We start from the raw sequence: 19,634 nt of genomic DNA on the forward strand, positions 1-19,634 counted from the left end.
AACGTGTGCCTGGACCACTGGTTTGTGAAACGTAAACACCATCCAGCAATTTCATGCTCCACGTCTATACATCAACTCAACGTCATCTCTTTGTGTTCTACTCGCTTAGGCCAATTTAAATCAAATTACAGTGTAGGGTAACTTAGGTAAACTGGAATTTCCTGAAACATTATTTTTAGTCTCAGTAAATACTGTATGTCTGCCCTGTTTAATTGGTTAATTATAATTGGCAGGTCACTTAAAGGCCTGAAAATCTGTTAACAGCAAGTGAAGGGTGACATACAAAAATGTACTTGTTCCAGTAGCCTATTGAGACCTTAATCTGTCAAAATCTGACATAGTTTCCTACCAAAAAATTTGCTTGAAAAAATACACATTTCTAGTGACATTGTTTGTACATTTATTCCTCATATCAAGTTTAGGTACTGCCATATTACTTCTCCTATGAGGAATTTTCAAGATCCACCAGTAAGTTTGAAACGTACAATATTTCAATTAATTTCCCATGCACTGAGCTATATGATACAGAAACAAATCAAACAGAAGATAACAGTTCAAATGTGGTGACAAGGTTGAATGAAAATAACTCAGTGGCTAAAGCTCGTGAGAGAAATTTACAGCTTAATATCTCTATACAATAAAGAAATCTTGTCCATAACAATAATTTCTGAAATTTTTTAGTTCTATAAATTATTTTTTAAACTTCAATACCATTGCTTCCCATGGTATCTAATGGTCAAAATTCTGGATTTTGCCCCTTTTCATCTCAGGCTGATGGGGCCAAGAAGGACCAAGGGAAAGCTCTCAGCAGTAACAACCTGAAGACAAGCAGTTCAGACACAAGAAAGGACATAGTGTTCGAGGACTACTGTGGGGTAGAAATCACGCGAGAAGACTGTATGAGGCTTGTTCCATCTGACCTGTCCATTGCACTTTCATGGGTCGCTCATCAAGAAGTCATCAACATGGGCGGAACAGAATAAACTCAGCGTTGCAGTTTTCAACTGCCCAACAGCTAAACCTTATCTAGACACACAAGAAACGTTTGTCCTAAGCCATTCTGCTAATGAAGATATCTAACGGAGTTATAGAAATTAGGAAAAAACATTCCCAAGTTCTTACACAGGAAGGATATCCCTCGAAGATCCTGCAATTATTGCTTATCTTGGAAACTACATTTTATTACCAGTTTTTCTCATTAGTGTAGACATTTAGGTTACATTCTTAGAAATACAAAAGGAGAGTATTAGTTTCCTCATTGTTGTTCACTTTGACCAATCTTCTGTTACTGTTTTGCTTTCATTATTGAGTACCAAGATGCACAGAGATGACCACAGTAAGAACACAATAAATATCACCTTTCTACATATCCCTCTACATAGAAACACCTTGTAGATAGATGGTGAACAAAATTTGGTTTGAAATGGAAAAATATCAATAATGGGGAAATTGGTGGGTTCTGGGGTCCTTAAAGGAGCCCTGGTGGTGTAGTGGTTAAGAGCTCGACTGCTAACCAAAAGGTGGGCAGCTTGAATCCACCAGCCACTCCTTGGACACCCTATGGCGCAGTTCTACTCTGTCCTACAGGTTCACCATGAGTTGGAATCAACTTGACAGCAATAGGTTTGTTTGTTATTGTTTTTTTTTTAGGGTCCTTTAAGTAACTACTCCAACTTCTTTCAAACCTTATCAATCCCTTTCTCTCATCCATGTTTGTGTATTCTAATAATTCATTCACGCATTCAACAAACATTTACTGAGTGCCTGTTATATTCTGGAAACTCGGGTGGCGTGATGGTTAAGAGCTATGGCTGCTACCCCAAAGGTGGGCAGTTTGAATCTACCAGGCTCCCCTTGGAAACCCTGTGGGGCAGTTCTACTCTGTCATATAGGGTCGCTATGAGTCAGAATCAACTCGATGGTGGCAGGTTTGGTTTTTTATTTTTCTTTGGTTTTTATTACATTATAGGCACTGTTCTAAGGGCTGTGAATAGACTAGTGAACACACACACACACACACACACAAATTCTTGATCTCATGGAGCTAACATCTGTGCCACATTCAGAAAGCAAAACTGGTTTGATCTCATAAACGGAGGCATGGGTTAAATGATGGCATGTTATTGGCAGGACCACTCTAAAATCTATGCTTTTGTCTCTACTTCTCCATCTCCACACGGGCACCACAATGCTTCTACCGCTGCCGCCCAGTCCCTGGTACTTTCCAGTTGGCGTAATGACGGAAGCAGTATTATCAGCATTGCTATATTCACACACCAAAAATAACTGGTGAATCCATATAATATGCAATGGGATAATTTGAGGTTTCCAACATGTATTCTAGGTGCTGTCTGGCAAATACGTTTGGGCAAATGTTCACGTGGAAACTCAGTGACCCCAGGATGCTTTAGAAATGAACAAAATCACACTGGTGTTTGTTTGGCACTTTGTCGCCTTCCTTTTGCAGTTGTAAATCAGTAAATGGGTTCGCCATGCAAAGTCTATCTTGAGGCTTAGAGGTGGCTTGTGAAATATCTCATCAAAACTTAATGTTAGCTCATCAGGATGTGTTTGTAAGAGATATAGATGCTGGAAAGGAAATCAAACTACCTGGCATGGACTGAATTGTGTCACCTAAAAACATGTGTTGTAAATCCTCACCTCTATGCCTGTGGTTTTATAAACCCATTTGGAAATGGGTTGTCTTAGTTATGATAATGAGACAGGATTAATGTTGGGTGTGTCTTCAATCAATCTCTTTAGAGACATAAAAGAGATTAAACAAGCAAGTTAGGAAGTAAAGATAGGGAAGAGAGATGCCAAGCCACATGAAGATCACCCAGGAGCAGAAGCTCAGAAGAGACAAGGACCTTCCTCCAGGCGACAGAGAGAGAAAGACTCCCCCTAAAGCCAGCACCCTGAATTTGGACTTCTGGCCTCCTAAACGGTGAAAAAATAAATTTGATTGTTAAAGCCACTCACTTGGGGTATTTCTCCCGTAGCAGCAATAGATAACTAACATACCACCTTAACATCCTGAATTTTAATAAAGCTTTAAATTTTCTTTTATAAATGGCTATCAAAAATACACTTTGAAGAGCAATACATAACCGCAGATAAAACAAAGTCCTGATGCTAGGAAGCCTTTCTAAGGAAGCGTCTACAAACTTCTAACCGCACGGCCGGTCTCAGAGAATTTATGCTGCTGCTGATTCATGCTGCCTCAGCAGCTGGACCACTCTGAGCCCAGAATGACTGTCTCTTTCAATAGGATTTATTAAAAAACCAAACAACAAAAAAACCGCACTTGAAAAGCAAGAGGAAACACACAGGCAATCAACTGAGAGCTTCGATACAAATTTCAGAGAAAATCAGACTTCATGAAACCCATTAAAATCACTAACTTAAGATGAAGCAAACCCATTGCCTGACTGTCTACACAATGTCAAAACCATCAGCTTTAAACAGTGAAAGTCCCATCAAACACTGTTTTGTAGCAAACACAACACACACAATTGGGTGGATTTTAAATTAGACACACCTGTTGGCTTCGCGGAAATTAAGTCAAAACTCATATATTTTTTATCAAATATTTCTATTTTTATACTTCAAAACTATAGTTTTCCTGGACTGTACAGAGCAATATTTGAAAGAATTTTAAAAATCTGACTAAAAACGCCAGAATTTAAAATAGTTCTTGGTGGTCAAGTCGTAAGAATTATTTTCAGATCGCTCACTGTAACCAAGGGAACATGGGCAGTCTACATCCGACTTCAAGAAGAGAAAGCCGTTTTCTAGGCCTGTGAAATCACTGCTTACACAGGGACTTAAGCCCATTTTACCTGAGTTCTTGTTGGTCTTGTTCTGCCGACTTTTCACTTGCTCGGTCCAGAGAGTGGGGTAACGTGACGCAATATCTAATAAATCAAAATAAAATAATGATTTTTAACTCATCATGAAACACAAAGCCTTTCAAAGATTTGTAGCAGGGAGCATAAGAGTAAAAAATAAGTAAAGAAAGAAAGAACACATTTTATATATTTTAAAGAAAGTTATTAAAATTAATGAGATAAAAACAATAATACACACTTTAAAATACTATTTTTAGAACATTTTTCTTTTTTTTTTAATCTATAAAGACTATTTGAATCCAGACAGGTGCTACTTAATTTTTTTTTTAAAGCAAAAAAAAGCCCCAACGTACAAAAACGTATTCTTATGTGGTAAAGATTGTGAGTGCCCGTCACACACGGGGTTTCACTCAGCTGAAAGTCTCAATACAAAGACAATATTTAAAATACAACTTTGCCAAAATCTTTTTGGGACCACATCAGTTTTAGTAATGTTTATAGTAGGGGTCACTATTTTATACCTAAGAACACAAATACTGGAAACAGTTCAAAAAAAAAAGCAGCTGTCGAAGAGAAAACTCTGATTTATGGCAACCCCGTGTGCGTCAGGGTAGAGCTGTGTTCCACAGGGTTTTCAATGGTTGATTTTTTCGAAAGTACCTAAGACAATTTATTCCTGGGTAAGAACAGGAAATCTATCCTTGTTGTGACTAATTACAAAGACGTGAAATACGAATGGGAAAAACAACACACGTCACTGCACCCTTTTGAAATATATATTCTATATTATCCAAGTTGTAATATTTCAATGCATAACCAGACACTAAAGGCTGCTTACATTGTGTCTCTTTAAACTTTTATCATAAAAAACAAGCAAACAAAATAAAACAACCTTAGCTTTCTGCTATATGAAAGCAATATGACATTTGTATTAAAAAACCAACACTTAAAAAGCCCTTCCTCCAAAGTCAATAGGGAAAAATAATGGAAATGCTCTTGTAGAGGTGGGAAATGGCTGCTGCATACAGCCCACTGTAAGGAGAGCTCTACCCCAGTGCCACGGCCACCCTTGCTTGATTCCACCACCAAGACGGCCACGCCACCCCCAGGACTTACCTTCTTCATCGCCTTGGGGCTGAGTCTCCAGTACAGGGGGAGCCGCGTCATCTGAATTCAGAATGGAAAAGATTTGCAAGGAGACTACAATTATGAGAGTAAGTTACGTAAGTGAGCACACATGACTGACGCTGACAATGCATACAGCCCCCACAGATTCATTACAGCCACCACACCACACCACACCGACTGACAGCTGACCCTGAGACCATGGCTTGACAGGAACCATAAACTAGCATTGTCATGAGCTGCTACTTCAATAAGCTCTTCAGGGCTAAAAACAAATGTAAGGGAGGGAAATGGATTTGGCTGGAAACCATGAGAGCCAACCATATTTTATAGGATGGATGAGGAAGAGATAGAAAAAATGTAAGCAAAGGAAGGCTGGCTGGGAATGAAAATTAGTCAGAAAAGCCAATGGACTTAGCTCAGAGGTGTTATGAGAGACTGGACCCCAGGGTCAAAGCCAGATGAACTTAATCTGCCCACTGTTTCTCTAAGTAGGGGGCCAGCATTCAAGGACCACGGCTGGAATGGTAGCCCTGGCCCTCAACATAGGCCTTTAGACTCCTCTCCCCACTTCTGCAGTGGAACGGGGAACACAGAGCAGAGGTGGGGGTGGGGGTGGGGGTGGGGAGCAAGAGTAAAAACCATCAGAGGATGGACACCCATCCTAGTGTGGCTTACACAAGGACACCACTGAGACTTCACTGAAACGTGTCAACTGAGCCATCTTTTTGTAACTAATCGAAAAACACACCTTGGGGTTTCTGCTAAAGCATAAGCCTTTTTTAAAAGCGTGTTTTAGGTGAAAGTTTTCAGGGCAAATTAGTTTCTCATTCAAAAATTTATGCACGATTTGTTTTGTGACATTGGTTACAATCCCTGCAGTATGTCAGCACTCTCCCCATTTCCACCTCAGGTTCCCTGTGTCCATTCGTCCAGGTTTCCTGTTCCTTCCTGCCTTCTCGTCTTTGCTTTTGGGCAGGTGTTGCCCGTTTGGTCTCCTATATTTGACTGAACTAAGAAGCACGTCCCTCACGTATGTTATTGTTTTATAGGCCTGTCCAATCTTTGGCTAAAAGGTGGACTTTGGGAGTGGCTTCGTTTTTGAGTTAGCAGGGTGTCGAGGGGCCATAGTTTCAGGGGTCCCTCCAGTCTCTATCAGACCAGTAAGTCTAGTATTTTTTTTGTGAATTTGAATTTTGTTCTACATTTTTCTCATGCTCTGTCTAGAACCCTCTATCGTGATCCCTGTCAGAGCGGTCCACGCTGGTAGCTGGGCATTATCTAGTTCTTCTGGACTGAGGCTGGTGGAGATTGTGGTTCATGTGATTACTTAGTCCTTGGACTGGTATTTTCCTTGTGTGTCTGGTTTTCTTTGTTCTCCTTTGCTCCAGAGGGGATGGGGCCAGCAGATGTATTTTAGATGGCTGCTTGCAAGCTTTTGAGACCCCAGATGCTACTCATCAAATAGGGCGTATAACATTTTCTTTATGAAGTATGTGATTCCCATTGACCTAGATGTCCCCGGAGACCATGGTCCCCAGCCCCAGTAACTCAGTCCCTGAAGGTGTCTGGATGTGTCTTCAAAGCTTCTGTGACCTTGCCTTGGTCAAGGTGTGCTGACTTCCCTGTATTGTGTGAAAAAGCTTCGAGGCATTAACACGAAGACACTGAAGAGCTTTTTAGAAGTTGTACTCCAGACCAGTGGGGGCTCCAGACAGACAGGTACTTTCTGGTACTTTGTAGGCTCTCCCAAGAACCATCCTTTTTTTTTTTTTTTGCTCAAGCTTGCTCATGTGATTTTATTATGTAGAAATTTCAGGATAAAATACAAGAAACTGTGGTAGAGACAAGAGCCAGGCTACTTGCGCTGATTAGGTAACTGTGACCCCTGACTTCCTAGCCATCCAAAGAATGAAAACTAAGTTTCTCTCAAGTTCTTTTCAGAGAAAACCAAAAAGGAGTTTTCAAAAGTCTTTAGCATTGCACAATTCATTGGAAATATTGTTTGCTATTTGTCAAAATACTAAAAATATAGCATCATTTATTTGAAGTCCCCAAGTCCACCATTGAGAGTAAAATAAACTCGGAGTGTTTTGCTACTGAATATTTTGTAATACTCTTCCAAGGGAAACCCTGGTGGCATAGTGGTTAAGTGCTACGGCTGCTAGCTAACCAAAGGGTTGGTAGTTCAAATCCGCCAGGCGCCCCTTGGAAACTCTATGGAGCAGTTCTACTCTGTCCTATACGGTCGCTATGAGTCGGAATCGACTCAACGGCACTGGGTCTGGGACTCTTCCAAGATTATAAGTCCATGAAAGTGAAATAAAATGGGAAATGTATTTAAAGTCTTTTTGAATGACAACAATTGAATACGTGGTTTGGAATGACAACAATTAATACCCAATTAGTTTTGTGTATTTCTGCTGAGGGCCACCATCCCATTCCTGAAACCACTGGGTCCACGTCAGCGTGAAAATGCACCTGGCTACCTCTCCTCTCCCCCAACCCTGAATAACAAGTAGCTCTGTTTTCTGCATGTCCTTCCTCCCACCATCAGCCTCCTCCTCCTTACACCAGCCTCCACTCAGCCATCTCCGGAGCAATTTTATCCCAGTATTCAAATCCACTGCACCTACTGAGCTCACCCTTAAGAAAGTAAAGCAAAAATCATGTAGCGCTGTGCAAAGTTTTCCACATCCGCCTGTTAGAGTTTGCTAAACATCTCATTTTAGCATAAGCTGACTTTGATGCTTACTTTCAGGTATTTATGTCTATAGATCAAGGGAGCATAAGTAGAGGGAACGTGTCCTTCCTGAAATTAATCTCTGTGTCTATGTGCCAGCTCCCCAGGGATGTATCACCGGGGCTCAGCATGTACCATAATGAACAGGATTAGGGACTAAACGCCCCTGAGGAGTTTGACCTCTCAGTCTCCTCCTCCTTTTACTTGATTAATTTTTCTAATCATGAACATTGTCACTGCTCTTCAATGCAAAAATTCAATATGTCCCCCGTTAGCTTACAGCTCAGACCCAAACAGCTTATTCTAGCATTCAAGACCACTCAAAAGGCAAATGCTCTCCAGCTTTGCAAGGTTAGCTCCTTCCCTGCCAAACACAAACGCTCCCTTGTGCCAGTGTCCCAAGGATGCCTGTTTGTTACCATTCTTCAGCTGGAAAGTGAGCTTTTTCCCTGCTCCCCATGACACCTGTCCCAAGCTTTCTCAGCCAACAGGTCCAAGTCAAGCACCTCCTCGTCCCTGAGCCCACCCCATCAACAACGCCTTCTCTAAATCCCATCAAGTGTCTTCAAATAGGCTAACATTTATGCTTTTGCCAATGTGTGTAGCATCATTTCACGTGTTAATAAGACAATATACGACAATACCACATGTTAATAATATATGAAAATACCACACGTCAATAATACGACAACACCACACATCAATGATACGACATACGACAACACCACATGTCAATAATACAACATACGACAATACCATACTTAAATAATATGACACACGACAATACCACATGTCAGTAATATGACACACAATACTACACGTCAATAATATGACACACAACACTACATGTCAATATGACACACGACAATACTACACGTCAAAATATGACACACGATACTACACGTCAATAATATGACACACGACAATACCACATGTCAATAATATGACACACGACAATACTACACGTCAATAACGTGACACACGATCCTACACGTCAATAATATGACACATGACAGTACCACACACCAACAATATGACACACGATGATACTACATGTCAATAATATGACACACGACGATACCACACATCAATAATGACACATGACAATACCACATGTCAATATGACACACGATACCACACGTCAATAATATGACACACGACGATACCACATGTCAATAATATGACACACGACGATACCACACGTCAATAATATACACGATGATACCACACGTCAATAATATGACACACGACGATACCACATGTCAATAATACCACATATGACAATACAACACGTTAATAATACAATATATGGCAATATCACACATTAATAATACAAACAGACTATGTTATGGATTCAATTGTGTCTCCCTAAAATATGTGCTGTAAATTCTAACCCACATACTTGTGGCTGTAATCCCATTTGGGGATAGGGTTTTCTTTGTCATATCAGTGAGACCAAGTCAGCGTAGTGTGTGTCTTAAGCCAATCACTTTTGGGATATAAAAGAGCAGATTGAATGCAGAGAGAAACACACCCAAAGGGGAGAGAGACAGATGCCATGTGAAGATCTCCAAGAAGTGCCGAGAAGCTACAGAAGCTGAGACAAGGACTTTCTCCAAGTGGACAGAGAGAGGCTTCCTCTAGAACTGGTGGCCTGAACTGACATCTAGCCTCCTGAAGCTATGAGAAAATAAGTGACTTCATGTTAAAGCCACCCACTTGTGGTATTTGTGTTACAGCAGCACTAGATAACTAAGACAAATGGTGAAGCCCCTAGGGCAGGGACAGTGTCTACCACAGGTTCGACAGGTACCCAGGGAGCTGGAGTCTATACAACTAGAGAATATTGGGCTTTCACAGTACTTTTATCTCTGCTACTGGTTCTCTACGAGTCAGAATCGACTCCACAGCACTCAGTAACAACTGGTTCAGTGTACGATAAACTACATCAGAAAAAAATTAAAAAAAGGAGAGTGCCTAAGACTTTGGTTCCATAACATAATTTCACCTTGTTACTACTAATAGCAGTGAGAGCCAAGATGCTTTGTTAGTGATGTGTTAATAACTCTAAAGTTTTATAAAAATGGCTTCTGACTTCAAAGGTTGATCTAAGACTAAAAAGCAGAGAACTGTCACTGGTTCTAAAGGGTGGAAGCCAAAGAAAGGGCAAAGAAAACAGAATGAGCAAGGTCACAGCAGGCAAGCTCTAGCCACAGGAAGACGAACCTGTAAGCTACAGGGAGAATGGTTGGCTCTCTATTTGATTCCAGGGGCAGAGGAAGCAACTGTTGTGGAAGGGAAAAGTGTCCTTCTTCCCTGTGAGGAATAGTTGGGACACCTTCACCAGAGGTACCCAAGACGGCACACTGCAGGACACCTAGAGAACTGGGACACTGAGTCCTTGACCCCTCTCCATGGCCACTGCACCAGGTTCTCATAGCAGTGCCCGTGACTCCATCTTTCACACCATCTACAAGTGGTCCTGTCATAGCCCAGTCCTAAGCCCCTGGTCTGGACACATGGCCTTTCTGGAAGATTCTATGCCCAGCACCCAGCAAAGCGGCTGGCAAGAATAAATCTTGAATAAATGTTTGCTGAATGAATACTTCATTAACAACCATCTCGGCTCTCACTACTATTACAGTTACTGTTGATTGCTGTCCAGTTGATTTCAACTCATAGTGACCCCATGTGACGGAGTAGGAGTGCCCACAAGGTTTTTTAATCTTTATGGGTGCAGACTTCCAGGTCTTTCTCCCACGGAGCCACTGGTGGGTTCCAACCCCAACATTCTGATTAGGAGCCAAGTGTTTAACTTTTGTACCACCAGGGCTCCTTCTACCGTTACTAAAAAAATGTTTAATTCTGAACTTGAGAAACAGGACATATTAAGGAGCCGATTGGATTAGACGTCCTGTTCCATCAGGGAAATTCATTTAAGATAGTTACCTGTTTTTCCTGTGCCTTCTCGTGGTGGCAGCTTCTCATTTACAGAGCCTAAATGAAGAAGGTAAGAAGTGAAATTACGTTTCGGTATCACGTGTCATCAGTAACTATGTCACACAGCCACTCCACTCCACCTTGATTAGTTCCCAGTGCTTGGCACTTTCCAGTTAAATTGCACACAACCCAGCGCCCTGAGGGGACAGTGCCATCTGCAGTAACGAGCTCTAGACTAGGTTAGCTCCTAAGCCCGCGGTTAACTAGCTGAGCAAGTATGTGAGACCCTTCAACCATGAGATTACAGTTATGCCTCTGAAAAGTGTCAAAATAACCTTCTAAACGTGTGTCACCATGCTGAACTAGTGCAGATAATTAGATTAGAAGGCTTTTTAAATAAACAAATTATGAAACTAAAGCCAATTAAAAGCCCAGATTTCAGCTTGATTCCAACTTACAGAAAAGAACACTGAAGAGCTATCTTTTTGCAGAGGAGTCCAGGAAATATTAAGGTGGACCAAGTAAATTGTGACATATTTTTTTTTAACACTTATACTACAAGATTTATATTACAAATATGCAGTATTCTTCTTTTTCCAATCGATCAAAATTGCTGTAGTACCAACTATTTCCCCTATCATTACTACACCTAAAAGAGGAGGGGAAAGTCTGTTCAGAACTAACTGGGAGTTTAGCTCAGGATATTCTCTTCAGAATTCATTTAGAATTAGGCGCGTGCTAGGTAATACTACTTAACAAAGAGTTCTCATGGAAGGGAACTTGAAATTTATTTTTAAATTCTGAATATGACTCTGGGGTACAGGCCCACATTTACATTAAAGACACACACTCTGAGATGTTTTGTGAGTGTCTGCCCAGTTTCTTGGAGAAAGTACAGTAAAACAAATGTTGTGGGGCAGTGTAGAGAAAGTCATTACACTCAAGGACTGCTGACGGCAGGGAAATAAACTCGTGGGCATCACTTATTGACTGGAGGTGTTGACTCAATCACACTAAGGTTATGGGCTCTCACATGCTTAAAGGAACAAAATACAACCATTGCACAACACCCATTTCCACAGGCGGGTGTCCGCCATGTTGTAGACGTCTCGAGAGAGGTGGTGGTTGACATGTGGACATTCTTGATCATCCGCTGCCCATGTCCCAGGCCTGAGCACGGCCATCAGGAGACACACCAGTCCTCTCCCGGCCCACGCACGTGTCGGTGAAGTTACTGAGCGAAGCATTTGCAGAGTTAATTTTGCCAGTGGATCAAAGGATCACCATTTTCCCGGTCCATCTACTTTTAGACGATTTTTAAGTGTTTACAATAGTGTAGGAGCCCTCGTGGTGCAGTGGTTAAGAGCTTGGCTGCCAACCAAAAGGTCAGCAATTTGAATCCACCAGCTGCTCCCTGGAAACCCTATGGGGCAGTTCTACTCTGTCCTACATGAGTTGGAATCGACTCAACAGCAACAGATTTGGATTTGGACAATAACGCAAGCCATTTCCCAACTGTCACTGTTACCATTTGGTGAAACGTTCCATGGTTTCCAGGCATCAAAAATGCCAGATTTTAACTCTGGAGGGAGTCCCTGGGTGGTGCAAACAGTTAATCTGCTCGGCTGCTAACCAGAAGGTTGGAAGTTGAAGTCCACTGAGGGGCACCTTGGAAGGAGCGCCTGACAATCTGCTTCCGGAAAATTAGTCATTCAAAACCCTCTGGATCGCAGCCCTGTGCTGGAATACACAGGGTCGGCGTGAGTCGGAATCAGCAACAGCAGCTGTGTTTTTTCTGCTTTGTTTCTCACTACCCCCCGTGAAATAACGCTGCCTCGGCCCCCTCCACGTGGCCACCACAGAAAGCTTTCAAAACCCCACTCTCCTGTCTCACCCTTACTTGTCCTCCATTTACAAACCCAGATTTCTTAAAGAGTTTGTGTCTCTCAGTCATCAGCTCATTTTTAGATGTGTTCCTGCAGTGAGTCAAAGAAACATGTTTCCCACTGTGGACTGGAACTAACCATATACCCTTAACATTTCTGAACAGACCTATGCAGGGCTTTTTATTGTGGGCTAAGTGTGAAACTCCTAAGCCACCACTTGAACTCCCTTGTGAGAGGGGTTCAAAATTGAATTCAGGTACCATTTTTTAACCTAATGTCAAAACAACCCACACTAAAAAAAAACAGCCCACACTCCCCACGGAAAATTCCATTAGTGGATGCCTTCCAGGATATAACACTTAACAAGGGCCTGCCTCTGCCGGAGGCAATCTCTCTCTCCCCAACCCTAACCTACAGTGTGTCTTGCTCATCTAGGCCCTGAATCCAATCTGCATCTGCTTAAATAAGTCTATCAAAAATAATTTTTTATTTTGTTCTTAATATGTAAGAAATCATTTTAAAACAGAGCCAAGCTTCCCTTGATAATCTGCTCCAAGATTCAACTGTTTTTTGCAGCACAGAATTTGGAAGAGATCCAATAGGGGGTGTGTGTGTGTGTGTGTGTGTGTGTGTGGTAAATATACATACAATGATACACCTGCCATGTCAACATTTCCTACATGCACAATTCTGTAACGTTGGTTGCATTCACCATGTTATACAGCATTAGCTCTATCTGTTCCCTAATTTTTCCATCACCCATAACAGAAACTCAGTGCCCCTAAGCACTGATCCCCCTATCCCACGCCCACCCACTCCTGGTAACCATTAATTAACTTTGGTCTCCACACATTTGCCTAATCTAGGTAGTTCATGTAAGTGAGGTCATACAATATTTTTCCTCTTGTGTCTGGCTTATTTCACTCAGCATCAGGTTTTCAAGGTCCATCCTTGTTGTAACGTGTATCCGGACTTTGTTTCTCTTTCTGGTTGAGTAATACTCCATTGTATGACGTACCACAGTTTGCGTGCGCATTGACTCATTGATGTATACTTGGGCTGTTTCCACCTTCTGGCTATCGTGAACAGCGTTGGAATGAATATTGCGTACATGATTTTGTTCACATTGACTGCATCTTCTCACTGCCTCTAGAAAAAAGGCTTCTCCCCACACTTCCTGCTCCCACTGTGTCCTTGGGGACGTAGGGCACAACTTAGCATCCTCTCCACATGATGAGAAAACCATGCAAACTAGCATGGACCCAGAGCCAAAACTGCTATCAACATTCTTTTATTACATTTTCCTAGAGATAAGGATTAGAGACGAACTCCCAGGTGCTGCTGACAGACAGGACCCTAACACGTGGGTGCAGAGAGGGGGTCTAGAAGTTCAGGGTGATGCACACAATCTTTTGGAGGACAGTAAATGGGTTTGCAAACCATGCGTTGGTCAGCTCTACCTTCACACTCTCATCATTACTCGTTCTCACAAAGACACTCCCCAAGGATGCACCTTTCCCTTGGGTTCCTAGGGACACATTTGAATGTCTTCCATTGTAATTCTTATCCTGTCTAAATGCTATTTCAAAAAGGGTGTTTTTTTTGTTTTGTTTTTTAGCAATTAGGGCATACAAAAACAACAAAAATACAGTATGAGGAAAATGTCTATGGTTTTAGGGGGGAATAATGAGCAAGGAAGTCTTTAGTCCTAGGAAACTGGTTCAAATCCAGCTACCCTCAGCAACAACAATGTGTTGCCAAAACGTCCCAGGGGAGAATACAGGATTTTGCTGAAAGAGTTGGTGGTCTCAGACAAGCTCCTTTCACAAGTACTTGATGAACTTTTACAATAAATGAGAAAAGCAGGTTCTGTGATATTTGCAGTTAGCGGGGCAGCAAGAGGGTTTAATGGGGTCAGGCCACCGTGCGGAGCACTTGCTCGGCCCAGGGACTGACGGCGCCTTCCATGGAGTTAAACAAGCAGTTCCTGTGATTTATCCCTTTTTGGAAATCTCACTTAGTGAGGCAGATTTACAACAGCAGGCGGCTTTTCTTCAGCAAGAAAAAGAAAGAGTAACGGAGGGAGGGATGGCGGGGGGAAGGCGGTGATGTCACTGGGGGGGGTACAGGGGTGTGGACCGCACCAGGTGACTGTGTCAGAGGGGATGACAGCAAAATGACCATCTATAAAAATATCCCTGCAGTTCTTTACAACAAAACCATTTTTCTTAAGCCCAGTTTATATGTGTCAATATACCCACAAGGCTTATGCTAGTTTACTTTTTGAAGCTTCTAATGCGTTCTGGTCAGGGCTGCCATTGTGACCCGACTGCAGTGACACTGTGACTCACGTGATTATGTCTGCACCTGCTCCAAGCACAAGCTGTGGTTTTCCTCGCTGCCCGTGTTTTTATTGTCGCTGATTCTGTTGGATTTTCTGGTGTTTTAGCTACAATATTTTGGCAATTAGTATTTGTGAACCTTTATCAATAACTTTTTTGAGAAGAAGGTAGTAATTAAAGGAAAAGGAGTGATAGATGAGAATAGCGATTTATGAGTAACGTTACTACAAAAATATTACTAAGGATTCTGGATGGTCTGGTAGAGGAGGAGGTCCATGGGGGGTGACACCAACCCTACCGAACACCCTGGAAGGAAGGGAGTGGGGGGAGGGAGGAAGAAAGGAAGGAAGGCAGGCAGGTAGGGAAGGGGGAAAAACGAGGCTGGGGACGAAGAGGAAGGAAAAACAAAGAAACAAATGAAAAGGCACCAAGAGGGCCACATCCTTCCTGAGTTTTCTGGGCAAATCTGTCTCTGTTAGGAACCTGAGCAGCCTGCTGACCCCGAGGCCCTTGGGGGCAGAGGTCTAGGGAAGCACTGCCCCTAAGGTCTCATGGTCCCTGCTTTGCCCTTCCCTCCCTGGTAAGAAGTGCTGGGCCTTCTCAATGCCATCTGCTTACTCCTGCCTGGATGATCTCTAACTCAGGGGGTCATGTGAGCAACACACTGAGGTCCTGGGTGCTGAAGGCCTGTCACCTGCCCTGTCCCCAAGCAGTAAGGTCCTGGGTGCTGAAGGCCTGTCACCTGCCCTGTCTCCTTCCCAAGGATGAAGAGTTATGTGCCTCCCCACAGAAGGCTGGAACATGAAAGGAGAGCAACATACTCGGCAGGGACTGTGCTTCCCGGAGCATCCTCTCCAGCCATGAGCTGGGAGCCATGTGGTCCCCATGCAGCAGCTCAGTGGTACCCCCAGGTGTGATCCATATGCCCACAGTGTAGCCTGGGACACAGTGAGCCCCAGGGAATCCCATAGTGGATCACCTAAGCAGACAATGAGCCAGGCTGGCAGGTGTCTACCACTGCACCCCAGTCCCTCTGTACAACAATCGACCAGGGGCGGTGATAGATAGAACCAGCCATGGCCACACCACCTTGAGGAGCTGACTCTCATGAAGGTAGGCTGTGTGTCCTAGTCTGCAGTGGTACTGGGGGGTGTGGGCTGTCCTCCTCACCAAGAGGTAGGTGGCTACTGTCCCAGGGCAGTGGAGCCCAACACAGGGTGTTCTGTGCTCAGGAAGGCAGCAGCGATGAGGAGGCCCACCGCAGCTCCTCACAAGATGGCCTTGCTGGGTCTCAGGGAGGATCTGCTCCCTCTGGGGTTGGGCTTTGGTCCCATGGCCTCTACAAAGAGGAGCAAGGCTGCTGGGTGCCTGCCAGGACCTGTTCCCTCTGGGCTTGGGCTTTGGCCCTGTGGTCAGTGTGAAGATGAGCAAGGCTGCCGGCTGCCAGGGCACAGCCGTCCTCTGTAAGTCATGACTCGGCATCTGGATGGACTTCCATGTGTGCCCTGCACCAGGGACCCAGCCCTTCTGCACCTTTGTTTTCGGTCTCGGGTGACAGGGGTCAAGAATGACAGCAATATCATGCTCAGCGGGACCACCAGCCCCACCTGGAGGCCAGACCTTCTTGTATCTGACAATATATTTTTCTGTTATAAAGGCAATATATACTTGATAAAGAATATCTGCTGTTCCTGTGTGCCATCAAGTAGATTCTGACTCACAGCGACCCTCTAGGACAGAGTAGAACTGCCCCATAGGATTTTCTAGGCTGAAATCTTTACAGGAACAGACTGCTATGTCTTTTCTCCCGAGAAGCCACTCAGTTAGCAGCTGAGCACTTAACCGTTGTGCCGCCAGGCTCCTTCCTCCTTTCAGATGCTAGAATGTCTCTGGAAGGGCACCAAGAGTCCATTCTTCTCTGAGTGACACTGTAAACTGGGATCATTTACTTCTGAAATGCCTCTTACTTTTCCTTAGAAAGTTTTACTAAATACGAGCAGACGTTAGAGAAAAGCCTGTGTGGACCAGGCGGGGCAGGCACCAGGTGGACGCAGTTTATGGAGCACTCTCTTAAGCTAACGAGAGTTTCAGCCACGAACTAGCCACCACGCTAAAGGCACGCTGAGCAGACTACAACGAAAACGCCAGTGCTGGACGCCTCGGTGCCTTACAAAGGAGTGAGGGAAATAACAGCACAGCAATACTGTCCTTCAGGCAGCTGAATAATTCCAAACATGTCCAAATTTTTAAAAGACACCTCCAAATCATAAAAACAAAGAAGTGCAAATCAGAACGAGAAAAGACAGGGCTCCTGGCTCTACAGGCCAATGTGCCTGGACCCAGGTCCTTGTGCTGACCCTCAACTCGTGTGAAGTCTCCTGCTGGGCGTGATAGCCGCTCCCTGAGGACTTTCCCTCGACCCTTTTATCTAACTGTTTTCAAAATTCTCAATATCAGTGAAATACCATCAGAAATTCCCACAGTCTGGGATTTTTACTGGAAAATTTGAACGTTCTGTGTTGGTTGAATCAAATCCTGCCCTTATTTTGCCTCATTGTGGCTGAACAATGAATTTTCTCAATACTGCAAGAACTTTCATACTGAGAAGTATTCCTGGGCAAATATACTTTATGTGTTCACTAAAAAATCACTTCATAAGTTTGTTTTTTAAATAAAACTCAGATTCATGTTTTATTGTTTTATTGACACTTGAAGTGCCAAGTTATCATCTATGACTGGCTTCATCTCCACTGAACAGTTTCCAATGACCGTTAAAGTCGTTTGCTTTCCCATTTCCTTGTGAATGGAAATGCTTTATTTTAAAACTATCACTTTTCAGGAAAAGAGCTGTTAAGCCCACAGGAAAAAAAAAAAAAAAGAACATTTTGCAGAAAAAACCACCTTCTCTTTGATCAGTTCCAATTTAAATGAAGCAACTTCCAATTTGCGCTTTCATAACTTTTATAAGGAAATACTTCGGCAGTACTGGAAATCAGCAGCAGCCATCCCGTTCATTTCAGTTGTTCTGAATGTTTCCTTCAAGCTCCTTATTTAAATAGGGACCTTAACGTGGAGCCGGGGAAATTAAATCAGGAAAAAAATAAAGTTAGCTTCTCTTTATAAGGAGCCCTGGGTGGTACAGCTGCTCACCAAAAGGCTGAAGGTTCAAGTCCACCTAGAAGCACCGTGAAAGGCCTGGTAATCTGCTTCTGAAAAATCAGCCACTGAAAACCCTACAGAGCACAGTTCTGCTGTGAAGCACATGGGGACGCCATGAATTGGAGTGAACTCAACGGCAACTGGTTTTCTTTTTATAAAGTGAAAATTTTCAGAAATCTTTTAGGGCGCTCCAACAAACATAAACAAAACAAAACAAACTCGTTGCTGTTGAGTGGATTCTGACTCATAGTGACCCTAAAGGACAGAGTAAAACGGCCTCATAGGGTTTCCAAGGAGCAGCTGGTGGAGTTGAACTGCCGACCTTTTAGTTAGCAGGCATAGCTCTTAACCACTGCACCACCAGGGCTCCACGAACAAACATGAGTTCCTCCATATTAAGTGGAGGCCAAAACTTTGGCATCGTAGGAAAATGCAGGTATCATAGTCAATGTAACTTATATATTGAACTATTATTTGACCCAACTTAAGATATTTCTGTCATTTAAAAATAGGCCTTCACGAGAAGATTTCCAATTTGGCAATCTCTGGAATACACAATCCGAGTGCCCAGGAGCAGAGGTTCACCTTCAGACCCTACAAAGTTCCGCCAGAAGACCACTCACCCGCTCATCCCTGACCAGGAGCGAAAAGTCCTCTGCAATTAAAGTAAAACTTCAGATGCTTGATGTTATAAAGCTCAGTAGGAAACACACAGGACAACGAAGCGACTTGCTTTTCTCTGCTTTGTGAAAGAACTGCTTGAAACCAGACGCGGTTATGTCAGCTTCAACAAGGCGACTTCCGCACCTTCACCAGAAACGTTCAACCCGTAACTGTGACGTGCAGCCCCCGGTTTGGGATTTTCAGAATGCGGGGGTTGGGAAGGGGGTGGAAGGAATCTTAAGAAGAGCTTCCCTGGCTGTGCTTCTGAGGCGTTTCCACTCCTGTCTCTGAACAGGGAAATCTGTAGCTTACCTCACAAACAGAACCAATTCCTTGGCCATTGTAATATCAGACATCCGTGCATGCAGGTTCACTTTACAGTAGCTGAAGGGACTTTGTACTCATGCCAGGGGCAAGCTCTTGGCTTGGGTGCACAGTTACAGAAGAGAGATGAGATTAAAAGCCTGCAGCCATTTCCAAATAACACAGAATAGGCCCGCTACAAGAATTTTCCCTTGGAAAAAGATCCTTTGTTTTTAAGTCCTCGCCTGGCCCCAATCTTAAACAATGGGGAGCATCCCCTCCAGAACAGAGATAAGTCACCTGTACAGGTGGAGACCGTGAGCCCCACCCACCTGGCGGGCACTTGGGACACAGAGGGAATGAGGAGGGGGCTCTCTGCCGTTTATGCTAGTGCGTGAGGTGACACCCTGAATGGAGGCCAGCTACAGACCAGGGGTCCCATCCTCGGGGCTCTGGGAGCATGGAAACCTCCTGGTGATAAATCCTGCCCTTCAGCAGGCCAGACATGGAGGTGCACCTGGATACGGGCCACAGAGCGGCCTGCTGGCCCTAGAGCCCTCTAAGGGGGATTTGCCGTTTGCCATTTAATATACCCCTCTGACCCCAAGAGTACTCCCTTAAG

General features: G+C 43.5%; 1 protein-coding gene across 2 annotated transcripts in view; it reads right to left on the minus strand.

The window, feature by feature from the left end:
* SMOC2 (SPARC related modular calcium binding 2) overlaps positions 1-19,634 on the minus strand; it is a 266,270-nt gene that overhangs the window by 143,234 nt on the left and 103,402 nt on the right. The window contains exons 5-7 of one of the 2 annotated variants that reach the window (XM_049905707.1): positions 10,669-10,716; positions 4,968-5,018; positions 3,843-3,917 (exon numbers count right to left, since the gene is read on the minus strand). In XM_049905707.1, the coding sequence (XP_049761664.1) occupies positions 3,843-3,917; positions 4,968-5,018; positions 10,669-10,716 (174 nt within the window). Of the gene's footprint in view, positions 1-3,842; positions 3,918-4,967; positions 5,052-10,668; positions 10,717-19,634 lie in introns of both variants that reach the window. The other variant, XM_049905702.1, reaches the window with a different exon arrangement.

This window comes from Elephas maximus, chromosome 1 (assembly GCF_024166365.1).
Source record: "Elephas maximus indicus isolate mEleMax1 chromosome 1, mEleMax1 primary haplotype, whole genome shotgun sequence".
Classification (NCBI taxonomy): domain Eukaryota; kingdom Metazoa; phylum Chordata; class Mammalia; order Proboscidea; family Elephantidae; genus Elephas; species Elephas maximus.